This window comes from Macrotis lagotis, chromosome 4 (assembly GCF_037893015.1).
Source record: "Macrotis lagotis isolate mMagLag1 chromosome 4, bilby.v1.9.chrom.fasta, whole genome shotgun sequence".
NCBI classification, from domain to species: Eukaryota; Metazoa; Chordata; class Mammalia; order Peramelemorphia; family Peramelidae; genus Macrotis; species Macrotis lagotis.
This window is the reverse complement of record NC_133661.1, coordinates 125,685,005-125,701,731: the sequence shown is the minus strand read 5'-3', so window position 1 is coordinate 125,701,731 and position 16,727 is coordinate 125,685,005. Positions and strand designations below refer to the sequence as shown.

The 16,727-nt window shown below is 39.0% G+C and overlaps 2 protein-coding genes across 3 annotated transcripts in view; one reads left to right on the top strand and one right to left on the bottom strand.

Annotated features, from left to right (window-relative positions):
- The window catches only part of FANCI (FA complementation group I), a 52,438-nt gene extending 41,377 nt beyond the window's left edge, over nt 1-11,061 (top strand). For both annotated transcript variants that reach the window (XM_074234111.1, XM_074234112.1), the window contains exons 27-38: nt 418-534; nt 1,470-1,521; nt 1,848-1,975; nt 2,099-2,167; nt 2,334-2,427; nt 2,685-2,869; nt 7,519-7,572; nt 7,649-7,708; nt 8,324-8,398; nt 9,070-9,165; nt 9,551-9,673; nt 10,259-11,061. In XM_074234111.1, coding sequence (XP_074090212.1) covers nt 418-534; nt 1,470-1,521; nt 1,848-1,975; nt 2,099-2,167; nt 2,334-2,427; nt 2,685-2,869; nt 7,519-7,572; nt 7,649-7,708; nt 8,324-8,398; nt 9,070-9,165; nt 9,551-9,673; nt 10,259-10,324 — 1,119 coding nt within the window. In that variant the 3' untranslated portion in view covers nt 10,325-11,061. The remainder of the gene's footprint in view (nt 1-417; nt 535-1,469; nt 1,522-1,847; nt 1,976-2,098; nt 2,168-2,333; nt 2,428-2,684; nt 2,870-7,518; nt 7,573-7,648; nt 7,709-8,323; nt 8,399-9,069; nt 9,166-9,550; nt 9,674-10,258) is intronic.
- The window catches only part of POLG (DNA polymerase gamma, catalytic subunit), a 29,899-nt gene continuing 22,243 nt past the window's right edge, over nt 9,072-16,727 (bottom strand). Inside the window, 3 exon segments of the mRNA XM_074234113.1 lie at nt 9,072-10,642; nt 10,644-10,708; nt 13,654-13,814. Of these exon segments, the coding sequence (XP_074090214.1) occupies nt 10,589-10,642; nt 10,644-10,708; nt 13,654-13,814 (280 nt within the window). The 3' untranslated portion in view covers nt 9,072-10,588.

Below are 16,727 nucleotides of genomic sequence, written 5' to 3'. Positions count from 1 at the left end.
AATTTCTAAAACATTTTGTTGTTTGTGCCTTAAATAAGCATTATACTTCTAGGATTTTGAAATTATCAGGACTCCACTTGCTTTTAATTATTTCTCCCTCTCTGATAGAAATCTCTGACTAAATTATTTCTTCCTTGTACCAGGTCGAGAGCCATGTGGCATAGTGGATAAAATTGGCCTTGGAGCCAGGAAGACCTGGGTGCAAATCCTACCTTTGACACATATCGACTGTCTGAACCACTTAATCTCTCAGCATTCTAATCAGCTTTCTAAGATTCTAAATTGGAGACAGGACCTGGATAGAGTTTGCCTTCTCCAGGAACTCCTTATGCCAGGGAAATGGAAGCTCTAATCCCAGTCTCTCTCTTTACCAGGTAGACACATCTATTAATAATCCTGTGAACTTTCTTCACTCAGAGATCTCTAGTGAACTTGCTCAGCACCCAAGATGATGATTTCAATGGCAAGGAAGCTCTCCTAATAGTGACTATTCTTTCCAGTTTGTCTAAGCTACTGGATCCCTCCTCACCTCAGGTACTGGTACTAAGTTTTAAATTCTCAAATGGCTTTCCTCAGAAAAGATAGTTTTTGCATCATATAAATAATTGGATGTCCTGTTTTTGCATGTTGTAAACTATCTACATATATTTATTTCTGTTTTAAAGTTAACTCCCATTAATATAAGGCATGTGCTGTCTCAAAGAGTCTTCTGCCAAGTTGTATATGTGAAAGTATTCTCTTGTCAAAGGTGGTAGACTAGAGGTGCAGAAGGAAACATAAAATTTCAGGCATAGTTAATTTATATATATTTTTAAACCAGTGTTATTTGTTAAAAGGGAGGGCTTTAGAGGGGGAGTTGTGAAATGGAGATGGGGAGGATAGTGATAATGCTGGGGTAAAAATCAATGCAATATTTAAAAATTCACATAAGAGTTCAGAGACAGACATGTAGAACAGTTTTGGAAATACTATGACGAATAATTCCTTTTTTTTTAACAGATTTTGTTATTGTTGTTTTAGATCCTTCCCCCTTTCCTCCTACCCCCAATAATTTTGATTACATGAAATGGAAAATATTTTCCATGAATAGAATTAATGGAGCTAGGATACAAAAGGAAAGTATTTCCCCATAGAATCTTGTACTAGTATTCATTGCATATTAAATGTAATAACTTCTCTTAGGAAATGGCAGGAAGATTAGTAAATTTTAATCTCTGAAAGGATGGTAAGTCTTGAATCTAAGTCAAGCACAAAATCATTCTGAAAGAAGTCTTCGATTATAATCTTGGAATCCATTTTCATAGGGATATTGGAGCAAATTGGAATGAATTTGTGCCCAAGTTGTTGGGAAAGCATTTGCTTAGATTTGGAAATAAATGCCTTGTAGTTGTTTATTTTTGACAATATCTGGAACTCGGTGTTTTTTTGTCTGTCACTAACATATGAATGACTGTTCTACTTTGATGCAGCTTATTCAGATGCTCTCATGGACAGTCAAGATATGCAAGGAAAACAGTCTAGGTATGTGCTTTTCTTTTTATGCCATTTATAAACCATTTTCATCATATAATACTTATTAAAACTTTGATACTAGGATTGTACTACTCTTTTATTGGTTTGCTAACTGTTATATTATGAGAGTGGACACTGCCTTCTCTTCTCTGGTTTGGATTAATAGGAAAACAGACCCATACATAATGGTATAACAAGTTCGTTTTGAGTAAGAGTGTGATAGGATGTGGTCTGACCAGCTCTCCAACTGTTTCCCTGCTTTTCTTGGAGTAGATCAAAATGGACTTAGTGACCTGTAACTTAATCATTGATTCCTAGTTCCTTTCCTTTCCTAGAGGATGCCTCATTTTGCAAGGGCCTGATGAACCTGCTCTTTAGCCTCCATGTTCTATGTAAGAGTCCTGTTAGCCTACTGCGTGACCTGTCCCAAGATATCCATGGACAACTTGGAGATCTAGACCAGGTACTGCAGAATTTTCTGAATCTTCCAGGCCTAGGCTTGGAAGCTTAGAAGCCAAGAGTCTTTTCTAATCTAGAAAGAAGATATCCTTTGTGCTGATGGTTTTCATTCTTTTTCCTTCCCCAGGATATAGAGGTAGAAAAACCAAACCACTTTGCAATGGTGAATCTGAGAACAGCAGCTCCCACTGTTTGTGTAAGTGTTGTTACCAGAGCCATGTGGATTATCATTCACTGCATTCAAGAAGTTATCAAGAAATAATTACAGTAGTTGAAACCCAGGTGTCTGGCTCCCATAATCCTCAGTTCCCTGTCCCAGCTGAGTCCCACAAACCATATCACCAAGTCTTTTTCTTTTGTAGTTACAGGTTCTCAGCCAGGCTGAAAAGGTCTTAGAAGAAGTAGACTGGCTAATCATTAAGCTTAAAGGACATCATGGCCATGAGACTTTATCAGGTAAGTGTTTGTTCACATGAAGTACATGAAAAACAGTTTGGAACTGAGACTAAAAAGCTACTTCAGGGAATTTGAGGAAGAATTGGTATGACTTTGTTAGTAATAGTCATTTATGATAAGTCACAAGCTTATTTTCACTAGACTTCCATGTTAAAGTAGAAGATTTTTGAGTACATAGCTCTAATTTTTAACTCCTCCCCCCTAATCAGAAAATAAAGCTGCATTGAGTTTACATATGCTGTGTTTTTTCCTTTCAGAGGAGGCTTCTCAGGAAGACTCACTAAACCAGGCCCTTGAGAAGGCAGCTATACTGCAGCTTGGGACTCTGCTCACAGCATTTCACGAGCTGGTACAGACTGCATTGCCAGCAGGCAGCTGTGTGGACAGCCTGCTAAGGAACCTCAGCAAAATCTACACTATCCTTACAGCTCTTGTTAAATATGTGAGTAATTTAAAAAAGTCATGATGATTCTGTTCTACTATGGCCAGTAGCCCAGAATGATGAGTCCTCTTCCACATTCATATCATAAAACTGCAACAAACACAGTCTGCTTTGTTCCATTTGTCATTCATTTGGTCTTAACTGGGATGGACTTCTCCAGCATTACCTAACAGCCCTGTGAGAGAAGCACATATAATCCCCATTTTTTCAGGTGAGGAAACTGAGGCTTGAAATGGTTAAATGATTTCCTTGAGGCCATGCAAAACAAGTAAGTAATGATTCTAGGACTAGAACCCAAGTCTCCTGACTTCTGCAAAGGTAGTTGATGATAATACAGTGATGGAGCACTGAACCTGGAGAAAGGAAGACCTGAATTCAAATGCAAAGAGGTGGGAGATGAGGGGGCCATGTAAGTGAAAAAGCAAGTAATTAAGTTTGGCTGGCACATAAAGAGCATGCGAGGGAATAATGTATAATCAGTCTGTAAAAATGGACTAGAACTGGGGTGGCTAGGTGGCGTAGTGGATAAAGCACTGGCCTTGGAGTCAGGAGTACCTGGGTTCAAATTTGGTCTCAGACACTTAATAATTACCTAGCTCTGTGGCCTTGGGCAAGCCACTTAACCCCATTTGCCTTGCAAAAACCTAAAAAAAAAAATGGATTAGAACCAGATTCTAAAGGACTTTAAATGTCTAATGGAGGCATTTCTTCTAAATTTAAACACCGAAAAAGAAGCATTTACAAACACAATACAAAAAGAGGACATACCTATATCTATGAATCTCTTTTACAGCTCTTGCTTTTTTATTTTTTCTTTATTTTTCTAACTACATGTAACAGTAGTCTTCAACAATATTTCTCCCTCCTTTCTGTCTCACCTCCCCTAAAAGAAAGAAATGTAATATAAGTTCTGCATCTATAACCATGTTAAACATAGATCTGTATTAGAAAAAATCTCCGACAATTCCAGGACAATTTATTTTTGAAAATTGAAGATAGTAAACTTTGGTTTGTATTTAAAATTCTACAGTTCCTTCTCTGGATATAGATAGTATTCCCCATCACATGCCTTTGAGTATTGTCTTTGATTTTTGGGCTGCAGAAATGATCAAGTCCATCATAGTTGATGCTCTTCTGGTTTAGCTCACTTCACTCAGCATCAGTTTGTGCAAGTCTTTCTAGTCTATTCTCATAGTCCCATTCCTCATGGTTTCTTATAGAACAGTAGTATTCCATCACATTCATATACCACAATTTGTTCATCCATTCTTCATTTGTTGGGCATCCCCTCAATTTCCAATTCTTTGCCACTACAAAAAGAACTGCTATAAATATTTTTGTACATATGCGTTTTTTGCCCTTTTTTTTGATCTCTTTGGGAATCACTTGTTCACATTTGTGAGCAGGTTTTTTTTTTTTAGATCAGCAAAAATTCACCTCTCCCCACTCCCAAACTACTCCTCCATTGAAAATGAAAAATAAAACCAAAACCTCTGTTCACAAATGTGTAATCAAATGAAACCACCTTTATGGTCCAAAATAAATTTATCTCATCTAGCACTCTATGTCCTTCACCTTTTTGTCAGAAGGTAGGTAGCAGATAGATAGTTAGATAGATAGGTAGGTAGATAGTTGCCATTGCATAAATCAGGGCTGCTCAAAATGTGCAATTTTATGCAGCCTACCTGTGAGTTTACTAAATGCTTTATTAAAGGAAGCCAAGCTACCACAGAGCTCTCACTAAAACGGCAAATCAAAATATATTGTCTGTTGTTTCAATAAAAGCTTTTAAAAGTAAGCTTGAATGGACAACTAGGTGGCGCAGTGGATAGAACACCAGCCCTGGAGTCAGGAGGACCTGACACTTAATAATTACCTACCTGTGTGACCTTGGGCAAGTCACTTAACCCCATTGCCTTGTTTTAAAATAGAAATTGTTCTCCTAGTTCTGTACATTATTAAATCAGTTCAAGTCTTCCCTAGTTTCTCTGAAACCATTCCTTTGATCATTTCTTAAAGCACAGTGGAATTCCATTACATTCATATACCGTAACTTGTTCAGTTAACAAGTTATAACATTTCTAACTTTGTGTATGTCCTCTCAAATTTGTATTCTTTGAAACTTAAAAAAGCTGTAAGTGGTTTTCTGCATTCTCAATTAATTTAGGAATAATCTCTCCTTTTATCTACTATTTCTCTAATTTTTTTCTTCTCCTCTTTCCCTTCTATTTCCCTGCTGAATTAAACCCGTGATTTTTTACTATTTCCTCTTTATGCATCCCTATTTGTTTTCTTGCTGAGTTTGATGAATTTTTACTGCAAATTGTATGTTCAGCTCTTCTCTGTTTCAGATAAGAGGGAGGCTTCTCTGGTTTCCACTCCCCCTCACCCTTTCTTCTTTTCCTCAGTGTTTATATATTCATAGACATCCCAGTTACTAGAAATCACCAATTCTATTCTCTTCCTCTTTTCCACTTTTTGAACCTCCCTTCTTCAGACTCTTGGAACAGAAACAATCTACCTCTGAGGACCCATTGTTTTCCCTCTTAAGAGATTCATTATGCTTGGAAGATAATTAGGTCCTGCAGGGAGACTTGTTTCTTCTTCTCATATTATCATATTAGAAATGCATCATCATATGTCTTCTAATAATGACTCAGATAAATTCTTCTTTCTAGATTTCTCTTGACTCTTGTATTTTTATTTCAGAATTCCTACTCAACTCTGGTTTTTTGATTCAGAGATATATGAAATTCCCTTGAGATTCCCTTTTTTCCCTCTAGGATTATGTTCAGCTTGTCAGGTAAAATATTTTTTGGTTGTAAGCCTTTCTCTTTTGCTCTTGAAATATTGTAGTCCAAGAGCTTCCCTGATTTTTAGTAGAAGCTTCAATATTTCATGTGGCCTTTAATTGAGCTTCTGCTTCCTGGATGTTTCCAATATTTTTTTTGTCTTTGATGTGAAAAGCTCTGTATATTGACTGTGACATTCCTAAGACATTTTGGGGAGGGATATTTTTTTTAAGGTTTTTGCAAGGCAGTGGGGTCAAGTGGCTTGCCCAAGGCCACACAGCTAGGTTATTATTAAGTGTCTGAGGCCAGATTTGAACTCAGGTACTCCTGACTCCAGGGCCAGTGCTCTATCCATTGCGCCACCTAGCCGCCCCTGGGGGTTATTTTCAAGAGGTGGTCAGTGATTTATTTCTTGTTTTACTTTGCCTTCTGGTTCTAACAGGTCTTGGCAGTTTCCATTTGTGATTATTTTAAATACAGTATCCAACTTCTGTAAACATCATTTTTATAGTCCAACTACTCAAATTTTCTAATCCATGGCCTATTTCTTGGGTCATTTGTTTTTGATATTGAGTATATTTTTTCCATTTAAAAAAATTATTTTAGTATTTCATGCTGTCTTGAACTATTTATTTCTGATTTGGTTCATTTCTTAGATAAGACCTTTTTACCACTTTACACTTTTTTCTTCAGCTACTTTTCCAGTTTTTATTGCAAGTGCTTTTATTCCATTTATCTCTTGCTCCATTTTATTCTAAGTATTTTTGGAGTCTGTTAGAAAACTTGTTTTTTCCTTTGAGTTTCTCATTGCAATTTTAGGGAATTAATTTGTAATAATTTTGATGATGGTTGATGTTTTCTTTGATTTGCTGATCTTTCTCTAGTTTCATTTCTTGAATCATTTCCCTACCCCACCTTTGGGTAGAATAATTAGTTTTGCTTGGTTTCACTCTGGATTTCCATACAACCTGGCCTGGAGTGATTTTCCTCCTCTTTTTCCTGCCTTCTGCCTTCCTTCATAGCCTAGATCAAATCATGCCTTTGGCAGAAGCCTCCCCAGGCTTCCTCCCTGCTCTTGTACCTCCTATGTTGGTTACCTCCAGGCTGTGTAATGCCTGCATCCTCTTTGTACAGAGTTGTTGGTGTGTTGTCTCTATTAGACTGGGCACTCCTCGAGTGCAGGGCTGTTCACTTGTACCTATTGGTAACCCTGGTGCTTAGGAAGGTGATGGGAGCACACAGGTTTGAACCTCAGTGGAGTAGGAACAGGATTCACATTTACAAAGTACTTGCCTCAGGCAGGAGAGCCCAGGGAGGTAGGTGGTCCAGAAGGTGTTGCTCCAGAAGGAAATGAGCAGTCAGTTCAAACATAAAACCCTTCAATGGGGCATGCAAAGCCTTTTCCCACCTGGTTCTACCTCCAAGCACTAAACCATGCAGTGATAGTGAGAGACAGATACATACATATTTGCTTGTGTGTGCCTGTGCACCCTGTTCTGGGCATGCTCACTGGCTTTGTCTTCCTCCGTTCTGAGTCCTTCCTTCCCTGGTTCCTTTTCTTGCTAGATCTTCCTCTTATACCAAATAGATTCTGCATTTATGTCATGATTCATGTTGTCCTCCTATTTCAAATGTAAGCTAATGGAGAACAGGGGCAACATTTTTATCTGGCTTTTGTTCATATCCTCAGCATTTAATGTAGTTTTCAGCACACTATTCATGTTTCATAAATGTTTTTTGACTTAGTGACTTGCCTACAGCCAGGATTCAGATACATATCCAAGACTCATTCCCTTCCACCACGATGTCTTACTCTAACTTGAGGAAAGCTGAAACAAAGATTTTCTTTTCTATCAGTATCTCCAGGTTTGCCGTAGCTCAGGAGGAATTCCTAATCGAATGGAAAAACTGGTAAGTTTGCCTTTCTGGAGGGAAGGGAAGGAAAAGCTTTTAATTTGTAATGAATCATTATATGTCTGCTCTGCAGGTTAAACTCTCAGGCTCCCATCTGACACCCCAGTGCTATGCCTTCATCTCTTATGTGCAGGTAAGAGAATGAAAAATGATTTTTTTTTTTAGGTTTTTGCAAGGCAAATGGGGTTAAGTGGCTTGCCCAAGGCCACACAGCTAGGTAATTATTAAGTGTCTGAGACCGGATTTGAACCCAGGTACTCCTGATTCCAGGGCCAGTGCTTTATCCACTGTGCCACCTAACCGCCCCTAGAGAATGAAAAATGAATTTTGAAAAATTAGTTGATTCCTATGTACCAGAGCAGAACAAGGACTATAAAATTGAGATTTACAATTTATACAAATATCTACAATGGATTTCTTCCCTGAAGTTTGCAGAAAGTCTCCAACCTACTGCTGAGCCATCTAGTAGCTCACAGAAGAGACATTTAGAACAGAAACTTTTGAACATAGTAGATATTTCTTTGCATTTATACAATTTGTTCCCAGCAAGAATCTTTTGGTTGTATAAGCAAAGGGGCAGTGAGGACTGAAATATGGTAGCATCACTGCCTAATAAGCTGAATGTGCCAGATAGACTTTTGCATGTCTTTCTCAGTCCAATTGAATAGAGAGCCCTTTCTTTGCCTCCCCAATTCTCATGGGGAGAAGCCTATAGGGACAATCTAATAAGACATCTTGCTTTCTTTAGAACATCCAGAATGAAAGCCTAAGCTTTGCAGGAGAGAAGAAAAAGGAGAAAACTGCTGCAGTGACCAGCGCTATGGTGAGTTTATGCTTTGAGTTTTAAATTCTGACACCATTTATTGGTTCATTCAGTGCTCAAGTATTTTGTAATCCAATTTGTATTGGTTTTTTGTACATTTGAAACACATTAATTTGGAGTTAAAAAATTTTTTGCCAAAAAATTTAGGTGTGCAAGTTCCTGAAGAACTTCGGGAATGTTGTGCAGAAAGGGCAAAAGAGGTAAATTGAACTCTATTCTTGTGGTCAATGCAAAATGAAAATCACAGATCCTCTGTTCCAGCCTTTCCCAGCCTTTCCTTTCCCACATTCTGGGGAAACAAATCATTTGCCCTATGAAAGGGTTCGATCTGAATCTAGGCTTTACTTTAAAGTCAATGCTCTTCTCCCAGTACCATTAGGAAAGGTTGTTCAGGGAGAAGGTGCAATCATTTGTCTACTACACATGAATTCTAAAGGATATGGAATCCTGGCAAAGCAGAAAGCAGTATCTCCAGAATGGAAAAGGAAACACAAGTACTGAAGAGACTTCAATTCTTCTTGATTAAAAAAAGCTTTAAGTTTTAATTAATTATGGTATTTGAATAGTATCAACTCCTACTGTTCCTATAGGATCACAGACTCACAAAGAACTGTATGACTCATAAACCATGAAAATTTGGTTTTAAGAATTGCCTTCTCTTTACCTTATAGGCTAGAGTTCTTCGAGAAACCAAACCAATTCCTAACCTGATCTTTGCCATTGAACAGTATGAGAAATTTCTCATTCACCTTTCTAAGAAGTCCAAGGTAATTCACAACTTAAGTATTAAATTAATAAACAACACTTAAAAACAAATTGGGCATATGACATTGACAAGTATTTATGTAGCGCTTTTAGGTTTGCAAAGTATTTGACAAATATCTCATTTTAACCTCAACAATTCTGGGAGGTAATTAATAGATAATTAAACTGAGGCAGATGGAGATGCACAGACTCACCCATAGTCACAAAACTGTTAAGCATCTAAAACTGAATTTGAATTCAGGTGTTGCTGAATCCAGGTCTAGCACTCCCTTCTTCACAAGAGGAACTGAAAGATCAATAATGTACATATAACATGATTTAAGGTGCTTCAAGGAGAGGTCACATATACAGTGAAAAAAATTTTTTTTAATATACTGTTGTCATTAGGTAAATCTAATGCAGTACATGAAGCTCAGCACCTCCAGAGACTTCAGAATCAATGGGGACATCTTGGACACAGCTCTTCAGGAGCAAGAAACAGATGAAGAGAATGAAAGCATAGCTGATCAGGTCAGCTCCCTTTTTTTCTCTGTCTCAAAACACATGTAATCGGATGTAAGTACAGCTCTGAAAGGGAATAACTGACATTGATGGGGCACTGTGGCACTTTACAGTCTGTAAAATGTTTTCCTCACAAAAATTGTTTGAGGGTGGGTAGTATACAGATAAGAAAACTGAACCTCAGAGAAATCTGTGGTCACTGACTCAAGTCAAGTCTTCCCACTATACTTTTCTTTTACATACATACATACATACACACACAGAGAGAGAGAGAGAGAGAGAAAGGGGGCTTATTGATATAAAGAACCAATCTGTGATGAATTCAGGCCCGATTTGTAGCAATATTAAGGCAGCTGTTCATTCTCTACCTTGCTGCTTTAGTAACACTAAGAGGTTAACATATTTAGATGAAATAAAATTATCTATTGTCATTAAAAAATGAACGTAATAGTTGATGGGATTATATTTGTTATAATGCCCTACTTGTACCCTGAAGGAAAGGAAGAAGAACCTTGGCTCCAAAAACCAGGCATAACACAGGCTTTGACGAGTTTAAATTTCATACTTTTATTGAACATTTCTTTCTCCTTCTAGACTGTTGCATCTGAGCAAAGAAAAGATACTCAAGAACCAGCCAAGAAGAAAAGGAAAAAGAAATGAAATCCCTGAATTGCTACATACAGCTTGACTTCTGACATTTCCAAGTCCTCAAAAGCCTTAGTTTCTTATATATATATATATATATATATCACCTTAATTTTGAACACACTGAAATGAACTCCACTCTTCTTGGCATGTCAGTGGAATGTATGTATTTTCTGTAAGAATGTTCTTTTTTTTTGAGAAATGGTAGTTCCTAAGCAAACCCTATCCTGAAAAAGAGTATACCAAAACAGCTATGGAACAGAATTGTCTTCATCAGTGTTACTGCTCCCCAGGAGCAAATGGGATGCCTTTAGTCAGTGACATGTTCCATGCTTAGCTTCTTTTTTTCCAAGGAGCCTCGGGTGAGTTTAATTATTTGATAAATATCCAGTGCTTCACCTGAAAGACAATTAAAATTAGAGAAACTTGTTTTGTGACCTGGGAATAATACATTTTTTTTCTTCTTTCTGCTTAGACTTTAATATTTATTCTCATTTTGTACAAATAATTTTTTTACATTAATAAAATATTCTTGTTTAAGAGTAACTGAAATACCCCCCCCATAAATAGACTTGCATGAGCGATAAAGGGGAGAGAAAAAAAATTTAAAAAAATAATAGTAATAATTGTAGGTATGGCCAGGTGGCGCAATGGACGGAGCACCAGCTCTGGAGCCATGAGCACCCAAAGCCCACATCCGGCCCTGTACACCCAACAATCACCCTGCTATATAGGCCCCCCAGGCAGGCCCCCCAGCCCCATACCCCCCCCAAATAATAATAATTAAAAAATGTGCTTGAGTCTTTGTTCCAACAACAACTCTATCGCAGGTGGATCACATTCTTTGTAAGTCCATGGCAAAAGTTCCATATTTTTCCACCATTGCCATTGCTGATGGCAACTCCCTCCTTTCGTATTTCTCCACTACCATGTACTATATTTTCTCTTTCCTTTCACTCTGACTCTGCTGTAGGGTAGCTGAGTGGCTCAGCATACAGATCCCTGGTTCTGGGGCCAAGAGGCCCTGAGCCCCCCCATACCACCCCTTAGGCCCAGCATCCACTTGGCCCTATAGTCCCAGACAGGCCATCCAATCCCAGCCCCTCGTGAGAAGTAAAAAAGAAAATGTGTTATACCTGACCATCCCCGCCCCCCCCCCCATGGTCCATCCTCTCCTCCCATCACTCACATCCCCTGTTCCCCCCTTCTCTCCTTACTCTAGATGTCTATTTCCCCATTGAGTATATATGCTGTTTCCTCTCCTAGCCATCTCTGATGAGAGCAAAGATTCCCTCATTTCCCCTCACCTTCCCCCCCTTCCATATCATTGCAGTAGTTCATTGTAATAAGGAAAAATAAGAAATATCTTAGCCTATTCCTCCTCTCCTTTTTCTTTCGCCCATTACATTTCCCTTTTATCTATTGACTCCATTTTTACATCACAATATATCTTCAAATTCAGTTTTCTCCTGTGATTCATCTATAAAAGCTCCTTCTGCTTGCTCTAATAAATGAGAAGGTTCATATGAGTATTATCAGTATCATTTTTCTATACAGGAATACATGTAGTTCATCATCATTAAGTCCCTCATATTTTCCTCTTCTCCTCTACTCTCTATGCTTTGCCTGAGTCCTGTATTTGAAGATCAAACTTTCTGTTCAGCTCTGGCCATTCCAACAGGAACGTTTGAAATTCCCCTGGTTCATTGAAAGTTCATCTTTTTCCCTGGAAGAGGACATTCAGCCTTGCTGGGTAGTTGATTCTTGGCTGCATTCTAAGCTCTTTTGCCTTCCAGCATATTATATTCCAAGCCCTACGAGCTTTTGATGTAGTTGTTGCTAAGTCCTGTGTGATCCTGACTGCAGCTCCACGATATCTGAATTGTGTCCTTTTGGCTGCTTGTAATATTTTCTCTTTGACTTGGGAGTTCTGGAATTTGGCTATAATATTGCTAGGGGTTGGTTTTTTGGGACCTCTTTCTCAGGGGGCTCAGTCGATTCTCTCCATTTCTATTTTGCCCTCTGCTTCTAGAATATCTGAGCAATTTTTCTGTAGTAATTCTTTGAAAATGATGTCAAGACTCTTTTCCTGATCATGACTTTCAGGTATTCCAATAATTTTTAAATTATCTTTCCTAAGTCTGTTTTCCATATCAGTTTATTTTTCAATAAGATGTTTCACATTTTCTTCTAATTTTTCATTTTTTTGGTTTTGAAGTATTGATTCCTGATTTCTGGTAAATTCATCAATCTCCTTGAATTCTATTCTTTGTCTAACTCCTTCATTTTCAAAGTCTTTTTTGAGCTCTGTCATAGCCTGAGCCCAATTTCCTGTTTTTCTTGGAGTCTTTAGATGCAGGAGCTTGTGCTTCCTCATCTTCAGACTGAGTATTTTGATCCTTCTTGGGCTCATATGCAAACCATTTCTCAATGGTGTTCCTTTTTTCTCTGCTTGTTCATTTTCCTAGCCTAAGCCTGTTTTTGGGGTGCTTCCTGAGCTTTTGGGACACTCCCACAACGATCTCAGTGTGTGAGGCTCTGTCCTCCCTCCTGGTCTGTGAATGACCATATGCACCCAGCCCCCCCGCCATGGGGCTGAGGTGGCGGGAGCCCTACTGTTCTATGGGTGGCCTAGACTGCGATCAGAATCTGAATGTGGTCAGAACCCCAGAGTCCTGTTCCAGGGGCAGAGGACAGAGCTCTGCAGTCTCTCTCTCTTCACTCTCCTCCCTAGGTTCAATGGGCTCATGCCCTGGGGGCTCCTGCTTCTGTTCCTGGATCTGGGCTGTGGTGGCCAAGCTGCTCACTGTTCCCCCACTTTGTGCCCGGTGCTCTCTGGGGTGTAGCTCAGGAGACTCCCCCGCTGCTGTGAGCCGGGGCTCCCAGCACCCTGGGGCTGCCTCCTGGAGGCTGAAGTTCTTTTGCTCTGGTGGGCCGCTCCTCAGACTCTGGGGAACAGAGCCTTTCTGCTCTTTTCCAGGTTACCTTGAGTAGAACTGCCTCACTGGGTCCCTCTGTGGGTTCTGTCTCTTGAAAATTTAGAGTCCTTAGCTTATGAGTTTCATGAGAAAGCGCCTAAGACACAATCTGTTCTTGTCACCATCTTGGCTCCACCCCGGGAATAATATATTCTAAAGGAAGTTAGGGTAATGTTTGAGAATGTGAATTCCCAGAAAGAGGTGATTCTATCCAACAGGGTACGGGTTCCTAGCACCCTTTAGCACAGTGGACATTATTTCATTTTAAAAAATTCTTTAATGAAAAAAACCTCCATAACTGCTAATTCTGCTGTAATTTCCAGTACCTGCAATCTATGAGTATAAATGGGAGAATAATGAACTCACCTGGGGGGATCCCATATCTCCTTTCTAGTCCGGTTGGGTTGGAAGGTGTTGTACAATCCATTGTCACTTCCTTCCTTAAGCATCGATCGATATCAACTGTACTGAAAAAGGCCACAGACTGCGGCAGGTCGTTAAGACCTAGTTTATGGGCAAACAGGCACCTGGAATAGATCATGTGTTATTTTGCAGAGTGGACAGTTCCCCAAAAATCAAAGATTGAGGTACAGGTACACTTGTCTATTTTGTTCTCAAGCCATTTGGTCAAATTTATAGTTTTCCATAGAATTCTAATACCAACCTTCCAAAGGTAATGGGCTTCTCCAAACCTAAATTTCATTTAAAACTCCATTTTCCCATGAATACTTAAGAGCCTTCTATGCCCAAATTGTTGTGCTTTTATAGTAAAAGAGATTTGGAGTCATCTGTGTAGATAATTGAAGCCATGAGACTGGATGAGATCACTTAAGGGAGATATTTTATTGTATAGAAGAAAACAGGATAGTACCTTGGAGTACAGCCATGTTAAAAGGTCCCAAGGAGACTGAAGAGATAGGGATGACTAGAGAGGTAGAATTATGAATGAGCAGTTTTGTCGAAGCCAGGGTGGCAAAGGACATTAAGGAGAGTGGTCTGCTGGGTTGTATGTTGCAAAGATCAAGAGAATGTTATTGAGGACTTAATGCTAAGGTCATTCCCTTGACTGGAGAGGAAAGTTTCACTAAAGTGATATGGACTAAAGTTTCATTAAAGTGATAGGAAGATCTGGGCTTGTTTATAGGTTGATTGGAAGGGACAAGAAGACAATTTGGGAATGCATGAAGTGATGATTTATGGAGCAAGGACATGGGAAGGAAGGAGCAAGCATAAAGGTAGGATACCTTTTCTTCTGAGACTAGAGAAAGTTAAAAGAATTAGAAGAGGGAGATAGGTGACTTGTTAAATGGCTTCAATTTTTTTTTTTTGCAGGCAAACTGCACTGATCACTCAATAATCAACCTGCCCACTCCCACTTCTAGATCCCATACTTGAAATGGATTCCCTTCCCCTTTCTCTGTCCCTAATGTCCTTCCTTTCCCTCAAGATTCAACTAGGATGCCACTTTGAAGCTTGTGGCTCCCATCTTGGGAGAGAAAAAGTATTTATTCCTATCTCAAATTTCTTTCTTTATAAAAATTAGTATGGTTTTACCTCTTCAAATTTCTCCTAACACTTCACCTGATCCTCTTCTTTACATTTATTCCACTTCTTTTATTAGTTAATTGGTAGATTTGTCCTTTCCTTCAGTAGACTGCAAGGTCTTTAAGAATATAATTAATAGGGGCAGCTAGTGGCTCAGTGAATGGAGCACTGACCCTGGAGTCAGGAGGACCCGAATTTAAATCCAACCTCAGAAACTTCATATGACCTTGGGCAAGTCCCTACTGCCTTGCAAAAATAAATAAAAGAACATCAACCCTATCTTGGCATTCCTATTGCCTAAGACAATGTCTTTCACAAAATAGGCCCTTAATAAATTGGATTTCTGTGGAAAATGAAACTCGGCCTTTAGCATTTCTAATTTAATAACAAAATAGTCCAGTTAGGGCCATAGGACCATTATGAAACTAACTAAAGCATCTCAGTCAAGTATAAGAATTACAAAATCACAGAATCTGAGAGTTGGATGTGCCTCAATGGCCTCTAGTCCAATTCACAAACCAAAGGATTTCCCATTATAATATCCCCTCACAACTAGTCATCCAGATTCTGCTCACACAACTCACTCTCAAGGCAGCCTACTCCATTTTTGAATAGTTCTATTAAGGAGTTTTTTCCTGGCATGAAATCTAAATAAGGCTCCTTACAGCTTCCACCCTTGTTCCCAGTTCTGCCCTCTGGGGCCAAGCAGAATCAATTAAATCCCTCCTTCATGTAACAGCCCTTCCAATACTCATCACAACCTCTTTGGGGCCATAATAACTACAGTGCCAGACCTGAACACAGAACTCCAGGTGAGGTATGACTAAGGGCAGAAGGACCAACGTTGCCCATAAAACTGGAATCCAGACTCAAGTTCAGCCCAAGATTGCACTTTTTTGGCTGCCACATCACATTTCTGGATCACACTGAGCTTATCTTCAGAACAACTGCTATTTATCCATGTCTCTCTCATCTTGGATTTGTGGGGTTGATTCTCTATATCCAAGAACAGTTTTTTTGGTTTTTTCAAGGCAAATGGGGTTAAGTAGCTTGCCCAAGGCCACACAGCTAGGTACTTATTAAATGTCTGAGACCGGATTTGAACCCAGGTACTCCTGACTCCAAGGCTGGTGCTTTATCCACTGCACCACCTAGCCACTCCCAAGCACAGTTTTATGCTTAACTGAATTTTGACTTGTCCGACTGAGCCCAATGCTAACAGTCCATGGGTTCTTAACCTTTTTTCGTGTCATGTACCCCCTTCAACATTCTGGTGAAACCTATGGGGTCTTTCTCAGAATATGCTTTCATGTTTTTCATTTGAACACAATTCCAAAACACTTCTCATACAAATAAAGAAATCTAAACAACTGAAAAATATTAATTGCTCATGGTCTAAGCCCATATAATAAAAATGACAATTCTGCCTAATTTGATCTACTTATTCAGTGCCATAATAATCAAACCACCAAAAAAATTATTTTATAGAGCTAGAAAAAAATAAAATGTATCTGAAAAAAATAAAATTAATCCTTCACAAAAGGTGAAGAAGGGAATCAATGAAAAAAAAATTGTGAAGAAGGGTGGCCTAGTCATACCAGATGTCAAACTATTATAAAACATTAATCATCAAGCAATCTGGTACTGAGTAAGAAATAGCCAGGTGCAGCTAGGTGGTACAGTGGATAGAGTACTGGCCCTGGAGTCAGAAGGATCTGAGTTCAAATCCAGCCTCAGATACTTAATGATTACTTGGCTGTGTGACCTTGGGCAAGTCACTTAACCCCATTGCCTTGCAAAAAAAACAACCCAACTCTGCCCCTCAAAAAGAAAAAAAAAATATCCAGGTGAATCAGTGGAATAAATTATACAATATATCGTGGGGTATATGACTG